General features: G+C 35.1%; 5 protein-coding genes across 9 annotated transcripts; all 5 read left to right on the top strand.

The window, feature by feature from the left end:
- The first annotated feature begins 1008 nt into the window (after positions 1-1008).
- On the top strand, positions 1009-2115 carry LOC105138894 (casparian strip membrane protein 4-like). The gene is given in 4 exon segments (XM_011045127.1): positions 1009-1340; positions 1488-1611; positions 1713-1884; positions 1887-2115. Coding segments are annotated over 4 exon segments (642 nt in total). The 5' UTR covers positions 1009-1038; the 3' UTR covers positions 1931-2115.
- On the top strand, positions 2094-5320 carry LOC105110874 (mitochondrial fission protein ELM1-like). The gene is made up of 7 exons (XM_011006064.1): positions 2094-2105; positions 2738-2855; positions 3582-3694; positions 3782-3845; positions 3931-4024; positions 4141-4249; positions 4825-5320. The coding sequence occupies exons 1-7, from the start codon at positions 2094-2096 to the stop codon at positions 4924-4926; spliced, it is 612 nt and encodes a 203-aa protein (XP_011004366.1). The 3' UTR covers positions 4927-5320.
- Positions 5321-6695: 1375 nt separating this feature from the next.
- Positions 6696-7852, top strand: LOC105138887 (casparian strip membrane protein 4-like). Its single transcript, XM_011045114.1, has 3 exons — positions 6696-7027; positions 7175-7298; positions 7400-7852. The coding sequence occupies exons 1-3, from the start codon at positions 6726-6728 to the stop codon at positions 7616-7618; spliced, it is 645 nt and encodes a 214-aa protein (XP_011043416.1). The 5' UTR covers positions 6696-6725; the 3' UTR covers positions 7619-7852.
- Positions 7853-8891: 1039 nt separating this feature from the next.
- LOC105138864 (OTU domain-containing protein 5-like) lies at positions 8892-13852 on the top strand. 4 transcript variants are annotated; one of them, XM_011045088.1, is made up of 10 exons: positions 8905-8984; positions 9505-9545; positions 9628-10487; positions 10961-11122; positions 11619-11696; positions 12068-12146; positions 12234-12379; positions 12866-12931; positions 13012-13186; positions 13441-13852. In XM_011045088.1, the coding sequence occupies exons 3-10, from the start codon at positions 9810-9812 to the stop codon at positions 13659-13661; spliced, it is 1605 nt and encodes a 534-aa protein (XP_011043390.1). In that variant the 5' UTR covers positions 8905-8984; positions 9505-9545; positions 9628-9809; the 3' UTR covers positions 13662-13852. The 4 variants fall into 4 exon arrangements, with proteins under 4 accessions (XP_011043405.1, XP_011043390.1, XP_011043383.1 ...); XM_011045095.1 differs by having other exon boundaries at positions 8929-8984; positions 9505-9519; XM_011045081.1 differs by having other exon boundaries at positions 9505-10487.
- Positions 13853-14991: 1139 nt separating this feature from the next.
- On the top strand, positions 14992-19880 carry LOC105138851 (mRNA-decapping enzyme-like protein). Of its 2 annotated transcripts, none has more exons than XM_011045062.1 (9): positions 14992-15287; positions 15371-15411; positions 15507-15559; positions 15668-15812; positions 16904-16966; positions 17341-17467; positions 17666-18136; positions 19565-19604; positions 19652-19880. In XM_011045062.1, the coding sequence occupies exons 1-9, from the start codon at positions 15129-15131 to the stop codon at positions 19726-19728; spliced, it is 1176 nt and encodes a 391-aa protein (XP_011043364.1). In that variant the 5' UTR covers positions 14992-15128; the 3' UTR covers positions 19729-19880. The 2 variants fall into 2 exon arrangements, with proteins under 2 accessions (XP_011043364.1, XP_011043372.1); XM_011045070.1 differs by having other exon boundaries at positions 14993-15287; positions 15510-15559.
- Positions 19881-20564: the final 684 nt, after the last annotated feature.

Genomic DNA, 20564 nt, shown 5'->3' with positions numbered 1-20564 from the left:
TCTTTTTTTCATGGGAAGTTCCATTGGTTTTGAGTCATAGGGATTTTTTTTTCAGTGGACTATCAAATTTGGCTAGCATGTTTAGTTTACCTGGAAAATTGAAGATATATAGTTTAATTTAAATTGATATTTTTATTTAAAGAATATAAAATATTTACTTAATAAATCTTAGTTGATTCAACTTGGGTTTTTAATAAGTTGATTTATTTAGTTAAATCCGATATAAACATATCAAACCTAATAGAATCAACACAAAAATAAGATTTTATTAAAAATAAATACTCGATTATCCTAAGCTAATTTGATTATTCAATGATTCAAATGTTTTTTAAATCAATTACTAAATTAGATCTTACAACTAATGATTAATATTTTCATATTAGATTAATCATGTCGATAGCTTTAATCCAATTAGAAGTACTGACAATCATAGTTTTTAGATTCGGTCTAGTGGTTGACCCAATCTAAGATCCGAGTTTCAGATTTTAATTAAGTTGGTATGGTAAATTTATTTTTTAAAATTAAAATAATATTATTTTAATAAAAAAATCAATAAATTATAATCAAATTTTTAACTTGATCTTGCTAAATTAACCGGGTTATACCGGGCTTTCCCTTATTTTTTTTTTTTAACGTAGCTTGATTCCAGCTTAGGGTTTGCCAAGTCCATCCACCAGGATGGAATTTCAAAAACATGCTGACAACATTCACCCTTAACAATCGATAAAATAACCAACAAGTGCATATTTAATGGAAAATAGTAAGTTAGAAAACATTGATGACTCCATCTTTATATCCCTAATTGCCTTCAATTCGTCCAATTCGTGTTTTTTTTTTTTTTAATATTTAGTGGAGCAGGCTAGATCGTGGCAACCACTCCTCGAACGATCGCTAACGTTGTACAGACACCTAATTTGCTGATACAGAGCTAACCCATTAACTTTATTCCCCTCCATGAACCCTATATATATAAATCAAATCCTTCAGTGGCTTTCCATTACTAATTAGCTCTCCTCTCCTGATCACTATCCTTTTGCAATGGACTCGGACAAGAGTGGCGAAGCAGCAAAAATCACTATTCAAGAACCAAAAGCAGACACTAAAGGAAAAGGCATTGATGGTGCTTTTATTGCACCTGTAATGGTCGCAGCAAAAGCTGCCCAGCGCCCGCGAAAAGGATGGGAAAAAGGCGTAGCCATTTTCGACTTGGTTCTCAGGCTGTCTGCCATTGTCGCTGGTTTTGCTGCCACTAGCCTTATGGCGACAACGGATGAGACTCTTCCTTTTTTCACCCAGTTCCTTCAGTTCCATGCTCAGTATAATGATCTCCCAACTTTCTCGTATGCATACTATATATTCTTACTTCTAACTAAAGCGCTAAGTGCTTGCTTTAGAGTTTCGATCAAGTGCTAATGAATTACGAACAAGCTAACTTTAATTTGCAATAATAAGCACAAATAATTAGACTGGAATATGTCCATTTGCAGGTTTTTCCTGATCGCTAACGCCATAACCAGTGGATACCTTGTTCTTACCTTGCCCTTCTCAATAGTCTGCATCGTTCGGCCTCGTGCAGCAGGACCAAGGCTCCTCCTTATCATCCTCGATTCCGTGAGTTCATTAAGCCACTATTACTAATATCAGAACCTCTTGCAAGCTTTAATATTCTACGTGCTAAGAACAATATTGTTTGAAATAATGCATGCATGCAGGTGATGATGGGACTAACAACATCAGCTGCTTCTGCTTCTGCTGCCATTGTGTACTTAGCTCATAATGGGAATTCAAGCTCGAATTGGAATGCTTTTTGTCTCCAATTTAATAATTTCTGCCAGCAGGTTAGCAGTGCTGTGGTGGCTTCCTTCGTAGTATCAGCCTTGCTCCTTTGTTGGTTGTGTTGTCTGCTTTTGCTCTTCGAAAAATGAAGTAATCATCGATCATAAGGGACTTGGTTGGCATTGTTGTATATATTAAGGGTCTTAATTTTCTGTTTTTACAGTGCTTCAGAAAGAAAGAAGACAAGAGGAAGGATGTAATGTAATTTCATTTCTCCTGTCCGTTGGGGGTTGGCATGGATGCCTTGCATCTCTAATATGCAGACAGTTGTGTGTAATTGTGTGTATGATTTGTTGTGGATATATGGTAGATCATTTTCTGAAAAGTGATTTTTCTTTTTATATGTTTAGTTGATGGAGTCTTTTTTTTTTTGCAATCCCTTCAATAATAATACGATTTCGCTTAATAAACATTTTTAAATTTTCAATATTATCCTGCTATATCTGTTCAAAATTGTTTTAACCTTACTCTAAAATTAATAGTTAATGTTACGTCAATTGAATCATTTTAAATTAATTTTTACTTTCTTAAATCTAACTCAAACAAACTTTTTAGCTACTTATGAGATGAATCCGAGTTCATAATCAAGTGCATGCCCAGAAATTTTTATTTTTTTAAGAAATTAAATAAATATATAAATTTTTTTAATATTAATTATTAACTCATATACATAAATAAATTTTTTAAGTTATTAGTAAAGTTTTAATTCAAATGCACTATATATTAAAAAAATAAATTTAAAAATATATAAAATTAATATGAAAATAAAAATAAATTTATTATTAAAATTATATCCATTAATATTTTATAAAATATAATTTATTTATAATTAAATATTATAACAACCTTCCAGGATAAAAATTTGACTCAATCTGTGAACTCGTACGTCGTAGCATAAGAGTGTGTTTCTCTACATCAAATTGATTTTGCTGCATTGCACAGTGCATCTAGTACATGGCACGATGAGTTCGCACCTTTGCCAAAGCCTTTGCCGGTTGTTAACATTGGAGGGCCTACATGTAATGAGCCATTATACTTATAATCCACTGTTCTTTTCTGTGCTTTGAAGTTTTGCTGCAAATTGTCAGTCTCACTTCCACTGTCATTTCTTCATATAGTGGTCTGTGCATTATTGTGTTATTTTAATCTCATAGGAGCATGGCCTTTTTAGTACCTACTGCATGTGCTGGTTTTTCTTGCATGTTGGATGGTCAAACCCTGATTGTTTGCTGGAAAGAGGAACCCTTTTGCACTAGATCATAAGCTGATCGTGGAAATTAAATGATGAAATAAATGATGAAATTGTTATGAGAGTCGAAGTTGACTATTGTTGTTGTTTTTACTTTGCACGGACTCTTCGAAATAATTCAAGTACCCAAAACTAAACTTGGCTTTGCCATGCACTACAAATGAAAATATGCAATTCATTGTATGATTCTATTATATATCATATTAAAACGAGTTATATTTAATTTCTTGAAGAAAATGCAATTTTCTTATTCTCTTTCATGTTAGCATAGCAATAACTGAAAATTTAAAATAGAACACTGTCATACTTGAATGGATTTGTATCCCAAATAAAGAATTAAAAGTTGAAAAATAGGTTTGGTTATTTTTTCATTCTGCTTTGTTTCAGTTTATGACTATTTTAATTCAGAAGTTTTCTGTTCACTTGGTTCTTGCTGTTTCTCATGGACCTGGTATTTAAAATGTGATTATATAATATGGTGCCCAAAATTCTTTAGGTCGCTGTCGTTATGGAACGGAGCTTGCTCAGCAGTTATCTGCCTTTTTGACCAACGTGCTTGTGAACAGTGGGAGTGTCAGGATATCTTTCTCAAATAGGACACCTAAGAAGGTATAGCCACTTGTTTCTCATAGTTTATTCTTTCAATACTTGCCACCCATTACTCAATATATGTTTTTGTAATTCTTCTACCTTCAGGTTTCAAACATCATAATCAAAGAACTTGCAAACAATCCAAAAGTTTACATCTGGGATGGTGAAGGTATTGTTGATTGATTTGGAAACTTTATACTAGTTAAATTATTAGAGGTCGCAATCTTACAAGTTTTGTATGTTATAACATTCAGAGCCAAATCCATATACGGGGCAATTAGCTTGGGCAGATGCATTTGTTGTCACAGCAGATTCAGTCAGTATGATAAGCGAGGCTTGCAGCACTGGGTATGTATGAACAATTATTTCTATCATCTTTGAAAGATTTAGAACATATTAAAGCTCTGAGATGCCCTATTTTATTCTGTAAATGCTTTTTTCAAATTTCCATACTGTTTTTGCAGGAAACCTGTTTACGTGATGGGATCTGAGCGTTGCACATGGAAGTTGGCTGACTTCCATAAATCTTTGAGAGAGAGAGGAGTTGTTCGACCATTTACGGGGTCTGAGGATGTAAGTAAATAGTAGAATTTTTATTTATATTCTTTTCATGCCACTATTTGTGGAGTCCTGCACCTTAACTTTGTTTTACCACTGTATTTGGACGTGTTTGACACCTCTAAATACAATGAGCCCTTTTACCTATTTGACAAGTGTCTTCTCCCATTTGATTCATTACAAGGACAGTTTCCTGGTATGGTGTCCTTTAAGTACTCTCCCGGTCCCATATTAGGTGAAAACTTTGGTTTTTCAATTATTTAAAAGCAGCTTCATTTATTACTTGCTCTCCAGGGTAAGTTTTCAAAATTATACTTCATGGAGAAAAAGATAATACATCTACTTGATAACGGTTGTGTTATTAATCAAAATAACTAAAGCTAAATTTGAATGGTTATATAATATCAGGCAACTATTAAAGTGCTCGTTTCTCATCCACTTTAGTTGATGGGTTTTGTAATGGCTGTCCTGGTAACTTTTTCTGGTTAATAGTTTTTCCGTTCTTCTTTCTGGAAATTATCATCATTCCCTTTGTGCAATGAATTTCTTCACTTGATTATGTGAATAATCTGTTCGTCTGTCTCTTTCAGATTTCAGAAAGCTGGAGCTACCCGCCTCTAAACGACACCGCTGAAGTTGCTCGTCGAGTACATGACATGCTTGCAGAAAGAGGATTGAGAGTGCGGCCATAAATCTTGTTTATAGTCAACTAATTCTTGAAACATATTTCCGTTTGGAAAGGGAAGTCAGGAAATTAGGTTTGTTTGATAGCACGTATAGGAATCCAGCTGCAAAGCATTGATAGATGTTAAAGTTAATTCATTTTTCCCTATGGGGGTTTTGAGATATGATACATGTAAAAAATAAAGGTGAACTCAACTATTGCGGCTTGTAATATAGGTAGAGTGCAAATCGTCCCTTTCCTCTTTTGTGCAGCACAATTGATTTCAATTTGGCACTCGTTTCATGTTGTGAGAATAAATTCTCAGCTGTATTGAGCAAATTTTTGTTTTTCTGTGACATGTATCTTGAATAGTGATTGGTTTGCGAGGGGAAAAGCAAGAATGAAATTGCATCAGGATGTGATGCCCAGATGTTTTTTCAATTCAGTCCTGTTCATCGGTTTGTTTCAATTTACGTTAACAACCCCCCTCTTTGGATTGCAACCATGATGATTGTTTGTGCATGTTAAATTTTGTTAGGGTTCAAAGGCATCTGGTTCGGACCTAACCTCTCAAGACTTAACTCAAGGGAAACAAATGTTGGTCGGAAAAACAATTTTCAGCCCCCTGACAACTTGGTTGACCGGGAAAATAGATTAAGCCACCATGAACTGCTGGAACCAGTTTTGTTTGAAAATGCCTCCGGTCTTCTTCTATTTTTCGGAGGGGATAAGAGTGGTGGACGGGAGAGCCAAAAGGACAGGAGCAAAGTCTTTCTAAAGACAGGAAAATCTTTCGGCTTTGGAATAAAACAATGATTTTTCTTTTCTTTTTTTCATGGGAAGTTCCATTGGTTTTGAGTCATAGGGATTTTAAATTTGGCTAGCATGTTTAGTTTACCTGGAAAATTATATATAGTTTAATTTAAATTGATTTTTTTATTTAAAAAATATAAAATATTTACTTGATAAATCTTACTTGATTTACTTAGTTAAATCCGATACAAATATATCAAATCTAATAGAATCAATACAAAAAAAAGATTTTATTAAAAATAAATACCCCATTATCCTAAGCTAATTTGATTATCCAATGATTCAAATATTTTTTTTAAATCAATCTCTAAATCAGATCTTACAACTAATGATTAATATTCCCATATTAGAATAATCATGTTGATAGTCTTAATCCAAACAGGAGTGTCGATAGTCATAGCTTTTAAATCCGGTTTAGCGGCCAATCTAATCCAATCCAAAATCTAGATTTCAGGTTTTGATCGGGTTATCATTATCAATTTATTTTTTAAAATCAAAATAACATTATTTTAATAAAAAAAATTAATGAATTATAATCAAGTTTTTAACTTGTCTTATTAGTTTAACCGGGTCACATGGAGTCTTCTTTTAATTTCTTTTTTTAATATGGTCCAGTTTCATCTCCAGATTTGCTAGGTCCATCTTTATTTACGAGGATAGAATTTCAAAACTATGCTGACAACATCCACCCTTAACAATCGATAAAATAACCAACAAGTGCATATTTAATGGAAAATAGTAAGTTAGAAAACATTGATGACTCCATCTTTATATCCCTAATTGCCTTCAATTCGTCCAATTCGTGTTTTTGTTTTTTAATATTTAGTGGAGCAGGCTAGATCGTGGTAACCACTCCTCGATCGATCGCTAACGTTGTACAGACACCTAATTTGCTGATACAGAGCTAACCCATTAACTTTATTCCCCTCCATGAACCCTATATATATAAATCAAATCCTTCAGTGGCTTTCCATTACTAATTAGCTCTCCTCTCCTGATCACTATCCTTTTGCAATGGACTCGGACAAGAGTGGCGAAGCAGCAAAAATCACTATTCAAGAACCAAAAGCAGACACTAAAGGAAAAGGCATTGATGGTGCTTTTATTGCACCTGTAATGGTCGCAGCAAAAGCTGCCCAGCGCCCGCGAAAAGGATGGAAAAAAGGCGTAGCCATTGTCGACTTGGTTCTCAGGCTGTCTGCCATTGTCGCTGGTTTTGCTGCCACTAGCCTTATGGCGACAACGGATGAGACTCTTCCTTTTTTCACCCAGTTCCTTCAGTTCCATGCTCAGTATAATGATCTCCCAACTTTCTCGTATGCATACTATATATTCTTACTTCTAACTAAAGCGCTAAGTGCTTGCTTTAGAGTTTCGATCAAGTGCTAATGAATTACGAACAAGCTAACTTTAATTTGCAATAATAAGCACAAATAATTAGACTGGAATATGTCCATTTGCAGGTTTTTCCTGATCGCTAACGCCATAACCAGTGGATACCTTGTTCTTACCTTGCCCTTCTCAATAGTCTGCATCGTTCGGCCTCGTGCAGCAGGACCAAGGCTCCTCCTTATCATCCTCGATTCCGTGAGTTCATTAAGCCACTATTACTAATATCAGAACCTCTTGCAAGCTTTAATATTCTACGTGCTAAGAACAATATTGTTTGAAATAATGCATGCATGCAGGTGATGATGGGACTAACAACATCAGCTGCTTCTGCTTCTGCTGCCATTGTGTACTTAGCTCATAATGGGAATTCAAGCTCGAATTGGAATGCTTTTTGTCTCCAATTTAATAATTTCTGCCAGCAGGTTAGCAGTGCTGTGGTGGCTTCCTTCGTAGTATCAGCCTTGCTCCTTTGTCTGGTTGTGTTGTCTGCTTTTGCTCTTCGAAAAATGAAGTAATCATCGATCATAAGGGACTTGGTTGGCATTGTTGTATATATTAAGGGTCTTAATTTTCTGTTTTTACAGTGCTTCAGAAAGAAAGAAGACAAGAGGAAGGATGTAATGTAATTTCATTTCTCCTGTCCGTTGGGGGTTGGCATGGATGCCTTGCATCTCTAATATGCAGGCAGTTGTGTGTATGATTTGTTGTGGATATATGATAGATCATTTTCTGAAAAGTGATTTTTCTTTTTATATGTTTAGTTGATGGAGTCTTTTTTTTTTTGCAATCCCTTCAATAATAATACGATTTCGCTTAATAAACATTTTTAAATTTTCAATATTATCCTGCTATATCTGTTCAAAATTGTTTTAACCTTACTCTAAAATTAATAGTTAATGTTACGTCAATTGAATCATTTTAAATTAATTTTTACTTTCTTAAATCTAACTCAAACAAACTTTTGAGCGAACTTATCAGATGTATCTGAGTTTATAACCAAGGACATAGCTAGAAATTTTTATTGTCTTCAGTTATTAAATAAATATATAAATTTTTTTATGGTACATGAATTTGAATTTTTAAGTTAACAGTGAATATAACCAATTTCAATTTTATTTAATGATATTTTATTTAATATTATTATGCATTTAAAAAGTAAAAAAATTATAATTTTTATTGAATATATTTTATAAATAATTTATAATATATTTTATACGTGATAGCATTATAAATAATTTAATAATAATAATTTTTTTTTATAAAAAAATGTTATTTATTTTATAATATAATAACAACAAATAAATTTATAATATTTAAATTAAAAATATTTTTAACCATGAAAAACTACTACAAAATCTTGGAATGGACACCAAAACTTCTAGCCCAGCAATCTTAATAAAGTTTTTTTATTTATGCATTCTAGGTTTAAATTTTAAAGTATAGATCTGTCATCTTTACTGTATTTTACTTATTTATAAGACTTGTATAATAATTAATGAATTCAAAAATTAATTATAAAATATTTAAACTAATCAGAACATCTCAAATTAAAAAAAAAAAATCTTGGAACGGGTTAACAGAATTCTATAAATTTATTAGAAATGTGCTCCTTATAATTTCACTTTCACCGTCGCAAGTGAGAAACGAACGTGTAAAACAACGCCACGTGTAATAATCATCGCCGACAACCCCCCCCCTTTTTCTTCTCTTCCTTCTCCACTAAGATATTTGCTTTATTATCGCTTTGTTCTTTAAAATAAATACAAATAAAACCCTAATAACAAATCTGTCTCTCGCTCTCTCTCCTTTTCTTTTACAGATCAACGATTTTCTCTTTCACAATCTGTTAGTCTTCTTTCTTTCTCTCTCTCTCTCTGTCAGGTGAGTCTTCTTCCCGAGTCAACGATAGGGTTTTCTCTTATTGATTTTCTTGATCTTTGATGGTGTTTATTTTATTTGATTATGCGTTCTTTGCCTGGTTTCTGGGAAATGAAAGTAAAGGACGGGAAATATGTGGTCTTTGGTTCTGATTGCATAATTTAAGTCAATTAGTGTAGTTAATGTGAATTAAAGGAAGTGTCTTTGGGTTCATAAGAAGGGTTTTAGCTTTGGATTTTGTAATTCTGCTCGGATTGGTCTTCTTTTTGTAGCATTTGACCTATTGTCTGAAGGGTTTGCTATTGATATCTTGTAAAGAAGCAATCTTTGAGAAGGATGATAATGATAACGTGCTTAGATTTTTAAGTTAGGATTTGATGCACAATTCACTTAAAATCTCCCACCTTTTCTTGGAAATTGCAAAAGGGCTAAAGGGTTTAGACTTAAAAAACCTCAGGAACTTGGAAGTGTTTTAAAGAAAGCTGTGATTTTTATTTGTTTGATTTTTGTGTGGTAATTGCAGCTTGGGCTTTTGAAGGTAAATCTTTGGATATCTTTTTCCGGGTAAATTCGACTACTTAGGGAAGGTTATTATTGTTTAAAAGTTGGAGGTCTTGGTCTCATGAGAATTGTTAGGGGAATGCAGAAATCTTTTCGCTGCGACAACAAGGAGCTGAACGCACTGGGCTGGAAGAATTCCTTCAGCCACGGAATTGGCATTACTGCGCCTAAGGCAAGAACGCGTGACAAACCTATGAGTCTTTAAGTCTGGGAAGAAGAATTGGTTCTCGGGGTTATATACTTGAGGACAATAAATATTGAAGCAAGATGACTCGGATTCTAGTTCAGCGAGGCAGTGGTTCTTCTTCAAACCAGAGCCGGGCAGGGTCTTCTTCTTCGGCTACTTGGCCAGATGCACAGGGTACTAGCACCCCCCAGTCTGCGTCAACTGTGAGAGATGAAGAAATTGGCGAGGAGGTGCAGGAGCAGGTAGTGGTTGATGAAGTATTGGAGAACAGTGGTAGTAATGATAATAAAGTGGTAAAAAGTGATGAACTTTTGACAGTTAGTATAAACGATGACCAAATTGAGAGTTTGAATGACGACATTGTTGATAACGAGAAAGTAGGTAATGATGAAGGGGTGGGCTCAGGGGATTTGGTTAAAGGATTGAGTGGATTGATTTTGGAGAGATCTCTGGTGGAGAGTGAAGGTTCAAGTGCTGGTTATCCTGAGGTTGGTAGTGGAAGCCCACAACCACCACCTCCACCTGTGCCACCTCCCAAACCTGCCCTAACAAACTTGAATTCAAGAAGATTTATGCCAGGAGCTTCAAATTCTGTGCGAATTGGATCATCTAGGAGAGCTGTTGCTTGGCCTGTTGTTTCAACAAGGTCTTCACCAACTGGATCACGGCCATCCTCTCCTGGGTCTCATGGTGAAAATGAGGGGTACAATAGTGGTGATGAGCAGAATCCTTGCTTTGTTTCCACCTATGGTGATTACGTAAGTTTCTAGTGCTAAATATATATGGTGGGATATGGATTGACCATTGCAATTTATGTAATAAGTCTTGTCTAGCCTAAAACTAAGTCCACAAGCATGTAACTCTGGATGTAGCTGTGTGCGGTTGTATCATATGACTTCACATGCTCTGCTGCCATTTTAAATTTTGTTTGGTGTAGTTAGACTTTTAGTTGTGGTATGATCTCTACTTGATTAATGTTCACTGGCTTAGTTTGATTTGCCTTTTGTTTCCCTTGGGCGGATGGACTTCTCTGTATTTAGGAAGGCATTTGCTGTCGCTAATCTGTGGTTCTCTCTCTTTTTTTTTTAATGCTTAGCACTACAGATCTTGTAGTGTTGCCTTTTCATTCATTTTCCTGATAATTGCAATCCTGACCCAATGATATGATTTAGCATCTCAATGATTCAATTGCATTTTTTTCTCTAAAATTGGCCTTTTGTATCTGTTGCAGGAAAGAGAACGGCAGTTTGAGATTGACATCAGAAGGTCCAAAGGATTAGAAGTCAAAAAAATGTTGGAGGATGGGAATTGTCTCTTTCGTGCTGTGGCTGATCAGGTTTATGGGGATTCTGAAATGTATGATTCAGCCCGACAAATGTGCATGGACTATATGGTAATTTTATTATTTATTTTAATTTTTCTGATTGTGCATTGTTCAAGTTCATGGTCATTTTGTTGTGGCTTGACATCTACTCGAATAAATTGTGCATCCAGTTAAGCAGTGTCACGAGTTCTTTTGTAAAAATACACTCCATGTTACTAGCCACTAGTCTTGTTCATTAATCATTTTATATTTTAGTTTTATGAGGTGTATTTAATTGATGGTGATGAAATAGAGTTTGATTCATGATTGTAGCTATGCCGTTTCATTTTTTGTGATAAATAGTTTCACCGGGATGAATTCCCAGACAATTTGAGAGAAAAGGGAATAAAAAAAAAAAAAACAGAAACTGAGGAAGACAATATAATGTTTATTTTATGTCTGCAATATATTCCATAGAGATAAATATCTGGACAGTTTGATAGATGGTGTCGAGTTTCATAGGAAAGTGAAGACATTGTGAAGAGCACCCATGATAATGCTGTATTTTTGTCCTTGGTTTACTCAGGAAAGGGAAAGGGATCACTTTTCTCAATTCATAACTGAAGGTTTTACATCTTACTGTAAGAGGAAGAGAAGAGACAAGGTATGAATACCATATCAAAGTTTACTTTTCACATCTTCAATATCTTGTAAGACAAAAGGCATATGGCACCCGGCATTCTTTCATATCATATATCATCTCCTGAATATAAGGATCTGCCTGCAAATTTTTTGACATGGAGGAGGCTTTTCTCCTGTCCTTGATTGAGTGAACATGAACAAATACCTAATCCAATCACTTCTTTCAACCCCTGCTTCTATTGTTTGCAGCCACCCTTTTCTTTGTGTTAATTTTTTTGGGTTATGGTAGGTAGGAAGTAGACATTTGGTCCAGCATGTTTAAGGATCGCTCATGCCCTGGATTTTCTAATGTAAATGAATGGATGTGAATATTCACTTCCTCTCAATTGTCAGGTTTATGGAAACAATGTAGAGATTCAAGCTTTATCAGAAATGTACAATCGACCAATCCACATTTACTCTTATAGCACAGGTATCTGCTTGAGATGAAGTAATAATGGTTTAAATTATGCAGAGCCATTCACTATTTACTTCTTCCTGACCTAAATCATTGATGTAGAACCTATCAACATATTTCATGGGAGCTACAATACTGACACACCGCCCATACATCTAAGTTATCATCATGGTAATCATTACAACTCTCTTGTCAACCCTCGTCGTTCAACAATTGGTGCCGGACTTGGTTTCAGCTGTCTTCAAGGGGTGCGTTTCTGTGACTTTGGTACCCTTTTGTCTTTGTTTAATGCTAATTCCTATTCAGTGGATTTGTGGCATGACTCAAATAACCATACTAGCCTTTCCTCACCAATTCACGATTTGTTGAATATGCCATTATCCTGCCTGCAAATCAAATGTTTAAGATATGTGAAATTAAGGTAAGGGATGGTAAAGTGTTGGCAAGGTCCATGCGGATGAAAAAATAGGGGCAGTTAGGTGGCTAGTTTATGGGAACTTTCTCTATACGCTACTTTTACCTTCAATTTTCTTGTTGTGGAGGTAATGGGTTGATGATTATTAACTATGAACTTGCTTTTAAAGCTGCAATATGAACATGCCTTTTACCGGATAATTTAAAAGTGCAACTGGACTTATTAGTTGTAGGATTGTGCTTCATCTTTTTATTTGATAACAGGCTAATGTAGCCGAAGGGGTTGAATTTGCTGACACTGGCAACAATCATGCTTGCAGGCAAGTGTGGACAGAGATCAGGTCAAAGCTGCTATTAAAGCTCAACAAGAACAGCAGATTGATAATGCAAGTATCTTTAACATAGTTCTGCAGTATGTTTTATGTTAATCTTTGGCTTAATAGGTTATTAACTAAACTCTACACAGGCACTTCTTGCTGAGGGGCGGTTTTACTCTGATCTTGAACTTACTGAGAAGGAGATTGAGCGCATGGTGATGGAAGCTTCTAGAGCTGAGTATCTTGCTGACAACAAGTTCAAACCACAACTTGGTCGTAAAGAATCCTCTACTGTTGGTGCAGAACCATCATCTTCTAGTGCTAGTAAGTAGTCAGATCTTACACATGGTATGGGACTCGGTTAAAACATGTGAATGATTTGTGTACTTATGAAACTGCGTGGACCAACATAGGGTGCACATCTGGTTGTTATTGTCATCATTATATTCTCCTCGTTGCTATGCTCGTTGATCCACGAGAAGTGTAGAGACTTTCACTTTTTTTTCTTACCTTCTTTAAGGATTGAACTATCCTTGTATTGCTGTGTTGCTGACAATGATATGAGCTTGGATAAGCAGGATCATCAGCTAGTGAGACGTCTAAGGCAGATGGTGTCAGAGAACATGGCTTACAGGATGCTGTTCTTAGCAGTAGTATGCAGATGGTGCTGTCAATGGGATTCAGTTACCTGCAAGCAATTGAGGCCTACAGCATATTTGGTGATGATGTGGATTCAATGGTTTGTTACCTCTTGGAAACTGGCAGCAGCAGCAGACGGAAAGGCAAGGCAACCGAATAAAATGTAAATGAGATATGGAATTTTCCCGTCTCGATAGACTTTGACCTCTCAATGCTGTGCGTTGTACTTGGATTAAGGGAAAAAAAAAACTGGTCCAGTTGAAACACAAAACTTCCAGAACTCTAGAATCTGGTTTTCAAGCTTGATCAATGATAAAATGGATATAGTGGTTAACCGTTACAATGTCCTTTCCAAACTATGATGTGTAGCATGCTATCATTCAGACCAGGCATTGAAATGCTATAATGTTGTGGCATGCATGAACTCTTGGCTGGTATGGCTGTCAAAATGTAGCCATGTAAAGCGAATTCACTAATTCCTGTAATCCTCTGTTTAAGATTGGATTTAGGGAGCTAAATGTTGGTCAGAATTCACTAATGCCGGCGTGATCCGTTTTAAACAGGGGAAGTAGATGGCATGCTTAAAACTCGTGTTCATTGTCGTGGTGGTGGTGGAAGGTTATCAATAAATCGGGTTTTGTATTATTTATATTCTAATTTAAAGTTAAAATAATTATTTTAAACCCATCCTGAATTTGAATTTGAATATGAATAGTAATTGATTTTTTATACTTGAATTTCATCTTATTGGATTTGAGGTATCTATGAAGTTATACATAATTAAAACTTGAAACTTAAACTTGAATCTAATTCAAATTTGATTGCTATAATTTAGAATTATTTACTACATAACTATTTATTTATTTATTTATTTATTTTGGATTGGGTTTTGGGTTGATATTCATATCCAAAAAACTTCTTTTTTAACATTTAATCTTATCCTAATTGGGTTTAAAAAATTTATTATCCATTCAAATAAGATTGAGTTAATATAGAGTTGTTCTAGAAAATATTGTTTGTTAAATATTATTTGTCAACAAAAATCAATTTTACTTTCTTCATTTTTTTTCTTAAAAATAGATTTTATTTAGATATTTCACCCAAATATTTGAATTTAATAAATAAAAATCGAAACAAATTTTGGTACTGTCAAACAAACCAGTTTATAAATTAATTAAAATTAAAAATAAATATATTTTTTAATTAATTTACAAGTCAATCAAACCTAATTTTTTTTAAAAATATATTTTTATATTATTTTTAAATGATCATAAAAACACACCCTCACCTTAATTATTACCACAACATTGTTAAAAACTAAATTGATTTTGTTGAAAGCATTAAAAAAGTCATCACAAAATCCCGAAAATGTCAAGATTAATTTGGGGGAAGTGATGAAATGGAAGTGGTAGAAGTAGGGCTAATCCCGTCATTTAATAAAATCCTTGGTAGGCAAGCAACAAGTGGTTAATGTTCCACGTACACAAAAATCGAACTCTTAACAGAAAACAGTCACCACCAAACCCTCTTCTTACCTCCCATCATTATTTCCCTTATTTATTATTTATCTATAATCCAAATTCTAGGGTTTGTGAATTACTCCAATTCGACAAAAACGGCGACGAGAATGCCACAGAATGGGAAATTGATGCCGAACATTGATCAACAGAGCACAAAGCTCCTTAATTTAACAGTTCTTCAACGAATCGATCCTCTAGTTGAAGAAATTCTCATCACTGCTGCTCATGTCACTCTCTACCAGTTCAATATCGACCTTACCCAATGGGTGAGTTAACAACCAGCCTCTTCCTTCTTTTTTTTATTTTTCTCTTTTTTTCTGATTTTTTGGTCTTTTTTTTATTTTCACAGAGTCGGAAAGATGTCGAAGGATCTCTCTTTGTAGTTAAAAGGTTTTTTTTTTAGTATTTTTTTGTTTAATTTTTTTTGTGTGTTTTAAGAGAGAAAATTAAGCTCTTTTTTTTTTTTTGTGTGGTAACGATTGAAGCAGGAATATGCAACCTAGGTTTCAGTTTATTGTGATGAATCGCCGGAATACAGGTTAGGGTTATGAGTTGTTGTTTAGTTAATGGTTTTATCAAGGAAAGTTTCTAATTATGCTGGTGTAATGAAGGAAGGGTTGTTAATTATTTTGGTGTAATGATTCAGATAATTTGGTAGAAAATCTTTTGGGAGATTTTGAGTACGAGGTTCAGGTTCCGTATCTTCTGTATCGAAATGCAGCTCAAGAAGTGAATGGTATTTGGTTTTATAATGCACGCGAGTGTGAAGAGGTTGCTAATCTTTTTAGCAGGTAAATGTTGTTGTATTTTTAGTGTTTGTTTAGTTAAGGAATTTATGAGTTTCTGTTTTGTCATTGTTTGTAATAGTTTTTAGTGTTGGAAAGATCTCTTTTTAGGGAATCTGATTTTAAGACAGATTGGAAGTTCTTCCTTTCTTGGTAGTTTGGTTTGGGGTTTTTGAGTGCGGTACTTAGAATCTTGTAAAATGTCTGTTCATTTCTTCATATTAGGAAGCATGGAGGCCTTTTTTTTTTTTATTATTATTATTATCAAGGACGGTAAAGCTCTTGAGGTCTGGAGTCATCTCTTGTTGTATCCAAGTAGAATAGAACCTGGGATAATTGTCATTTGGTGCATACCAAGAATAACAAAGTGACTTTACATGACTGGTCCGTATTGTCAAAAGTTATGCATCGAACTATCCCCCTGGCTGGAATAATTCCATTTTGATGGTTAGCTTAGCTGCATTTTGACATGAAGGATGTGCAGTAGCTGTTATCCCTTGATATCTTGGCTTGCCATTTTGTTGGGAAATGGGTATATGAATGGGTACTGCTACTAGATTGTTGGTCATTCATTGCACTTTTCCTCTGGTATGAAGGTGCAGCATTTATCTGGACCCTGAAACTCTATTCCGTTTTAAAATGACTGCAATTTTTCTGATGTATCTGTAAAGATCTAATCAGTCTTGTTAGCATATTGCATTTGTTTTCTAAAATGTGTTATGTGGATTTGGAAAGATGTAAGCCTCCGACAACAGGAAATCAAGCTGCCTGCAATATTATAACTGGGAGGAATAACCAGATCTTATATAATATATTGTATAACCCTTTCAAGTAAATAACCAGATCTTATATAATATATTGTAAACTCTTGCGTGATATGGTTCTTTCTTATCCTAGTCATTATTACTGAGCTTGTGACTTTTTTGTTATATAAGTCAGATATGGAGGAAAAGCCCGTCAAATGCCTTTAGGTGTGGTTGTTAAATGTTCTAGCTTAATTCCTATATGAGATGCTCTATGTATGTCCATTTAGAATTATTTAATATTAACCTTAAAAGAACAATTATCCCATCTTATGTGTTTTTTTCCTTGACCAGGATACTTAATGCATACTCCAAGGTGCCTCAGAAGCCAAAGGTATCACTATCATCAACAAAAAGGTAATAGCTCATTTTTATTCAAATTTAATTTAATGTTCTATTTGACTGTAACATCCAGCTAAAGTATTTAACACTTAACCCTTCAACCACTTCTTTAGAATCTTAGCACCTAACCCCTTATTATTTAATCATTATTTTGTAACCCCTGTTCAGATGCCACCTTACTTGAAACCTCAGGGCTCAAAGATTTGATAATTATTTCACTAAAACCTTGGGAACTGCTCATGTGATATTCTCGCTTTTCTTTTTTAAAGATCTTAGCACTTGATTAAGAGACTTGATAATCAATTATGCGATTTATTATGGATTAGAAACTACCATGTTTTGCATGGATTTGTTACGTATTTTAATTCATATGATGTGTTTAATTGCAGTGAGTTTGAGGAACTAGAAGCTGTACCAACTATGGCAGTTATGGATGGTCCTCTGGAGCCATCATCTGCAAGTGCTTCGGTTGTTTCCGATGTGCCTGATGATCCTGCCTTTGTGAACTTTTTTAGTGTAAGTACTGCAGTTGTTCATGTCTATGAACTAGTCTTATCCTCAATTTTTCCCTTCTCCAAGAATAGACAAATTGTTATTTGGATTCTCTTAAAATTTATCAACAACAAACTTGTGAGCGCTTTTTACTTTTATAGTTCACTTTTTGTAAACTCATTGTGCGTGACCAGCATGAGTGTTCTGCTTGAATGTTTGCAGACAGCTATGACAATTGGGAATGCATCAGCTGCTGCAGTTGCTGGACAGTCTTGCCAGTCCTCAATTCCAATTCCCTTACACTCCCAACTGACTAGTGTTGCCTCCAGCACCATGCCCACCTTGCAAATACCATCTCCTCCTTTATCAGCATCAATTCCTTTAATGCCACAGCTTGATGTCTCTGATGTCAGCAGCAGCAGCAACCGGACAGCTAACCTTGTAAAGCCTTCTTTTTTTGCTCCTCCATCTTCTTCTACTCGGATGATGCCACCTGTCTCTTCTTCTATTCCTACTGCTCCTCCACTTAATCCTCCTACAACTCTACACCGCCCATATGGTGCTCCATTGCTTCAACCCTTTCCACCTCCCACTCCTCCACCATCTCTCACTCCTGCTTCTGTTCCCAGTCCAAATCATGGGCCAGTTATCAGCAAAGACAAAGTCCGAGAAGCACTACTGGTACTTGTTCAGGTTAGTTTCTCTTGTATGATGATGACAGAATGTATGAAGCTGAAGTTAAAAAATCTAAAATGCTTATATTGGATGAGGTTAATTTTTCGGTAACTAGTGTCAAAATTGGAATTTCTTGTATAAGATGGGCTTGAATATGATAACAGCCCATTAAAAGCATGTTGATCATGTATTTGAGAAGCTATAGATGTGACTGCAATGATGTAGGATAGCCTTGAATTTGAGAATTAAGGGTTATGGAGTCGTTCTATGATGAATACTGCTGGGACTATTTGTGAAAAAAAATAAAATTACTGTTAGGGGTTCCCGAATTTTATTTTATTCAACTGATGTGCCAATTTGTGGTAAGATTTGTCTAATTAATTTGATAATGGAAACCTGTTGGCTCTTGGAATCCATTCTATAATAAGTGTGATTTTACTAAAAATTAAGTTAAAGTGTTAGTGCTCCTAGCATATCTATATGGGTGGACTAATAGTTGAGGAGTCTATGGATTTGCACCAAGAAAGACTAGAGTTTAAATTGGGATTTAAAGGGGCTTATTTAGGATAGAATGGGGCTGTTGGGGTATGGGACAGACCTGAATCTTGGTGCTCCTTCAATGGATCCACCTGTAGAATAAAAACTTCAATGGCGTTCTTTCCACTAAAGAAAATTTACTTGGATTTTTCCTTATGTAATCTATCTAGCTTGCCATTAAAGTACTTGGATCTAGAGACTTAAGAAATCATATTCTTAAAGTGAAGTCCAAATCCTGTAAGGAAATGTAAAGAGAACTTCTAATCCTAACCTAAAGGACAGGACTCCGAATATCTAAGTCCAAAACAAGGAAAAAAAAACTAGAAATCCAGCCTAACTCCTTAACAAGTTCATTTTCTTGCAAATTACAGTAATCCCGATGTTATTGGAAGGAATTTTCTGTATCATGCAATTGTTAGATGTCCCATGTACTAAAATTGTCAGATCTTTTCTTCTGAGCTAGTCGTATTCATAGCAAACGAAATCAAAGTGATAGCCTTGAATACCTGTTTGGTTTTGGAGATCATTTTTTGTTTCACATTCATCTATTTGCAAGTCCATTGTCAACGCTTCTTTTTCATGTTAATTATTGATTTATCTCTTCCTGTCTTCCAAGATTGATGCTTATTAGAACTAATGCTGCCCCAATGATCTAATGTTTACATGTGATTGGTTTTAGTATGCAACATAATCACGTAGGATAAAAAAATGAAGTTCATCATCACAATCTTTTGTGGGTTAATAGTTTCTCGTGTATTTATTAGTTCTGATAGTTTCAAGTTAACAGTTTCTCATGTATTTATTGGTTCCTGATAGTTTCAATTCTCCCTCACCCCCTCAATTCATTATTGTTTTCTTACTGCTGCATTTTGCTATGCATGTCTAACAAGCTCTCCCCTTGTGCACTAGGATGATCAATTCATTGACATGGTTTATCGTACCCTTCTGAGTGCACACCATTCTTGACCGAGACATGGTTTATCGTGACCTTCTGAGTGCACACCATTCTTGACCGATTGGAATGGGACACGACGATCTACTCATCTGAGTTTTTTGTTCTATATGTTGTGTAGTTCTTTCTCCCTTCTAAAAATGTGAACTGGAGGATCCCATCTGTATAGCATTTAGCTCTCTACGTCTTTGGCTTCTACGAGTACTTTTCTATGATAGATATTCTGTTTATTTGTTTTTCAAAAGCTCATCATATATATTTTTTCAAATTAAATATGATCCCGTATGAATATCCTTGATAGTATCAAATATAAGTTGCTAAGTTGGAAAGTCATCAATGCCTCTCGTGGCTTCCTTGGAGTTGGAATTGATCAATGGTAAAGGATTTTTTATTTTATTTTTAATTAAGAAAACATGAAGACAATAATTGCCAATAAAAGGAAGGTGTCAATTTTATTTGATGCAGATCTTGTGGATGTTAAAGCATACTAATGTGAACATCTGTCTTTATGAAGAAAATTTTGGTTTGTTGATGCTACCAAGGCTTCGATAGAATGGTTACTCTAGGGCTTTCTATTGCTATTCTCGATGAGCCACGGGGACCCAGAAGGCTAATCATGGCTAGGCTTCCTATTGTATCCCGGACTTTCCCCTTAGATGCATGTCCGCCTAACTTCACCCCAGTCGAAGACCCCACCTTTTCCTCATTCTCTCCCGGGACTTTTTCCGATTTGATATTGGGATTTCCTTTGGCTTAAAGGATTCGACCTCACTGCTGTCAGCCGGGGAAGAAGGGTATTCGCGGGCAGCTTTCGAGAAGGAATAAGCGGTCGGCAGCCTTGCCCCGTCAGTTCTCACGACTGTGAGTTGGATTTCCTGCTAGACTAGAAGAAATTCTAGCGAAGTCATCTCGGCATGAAATTCTGTTTTTTAAGGTCTAAAAACGGATGTGTGGAAA

This window comes from Populus euphratica, unplaced genomic scaffold (genome assembly GCF_000495115.2).
Source record: "Populus euphratica unplaced genomic scaffold, PopEup_1.0 scaffold3.1, whole genome shotgun sequence".
In the NCBI taxonomy this organism is placed as follows: domain Eukaryota; kingdom Viridiplantae; phylum Streptophyta; class Magnoliopsida; order Malpighiales; family Salicaceae; genus Populus; species Populus euphratica.
This window is presented reverse-complemented; position numbering and strand designations above follow the sequence as displayed.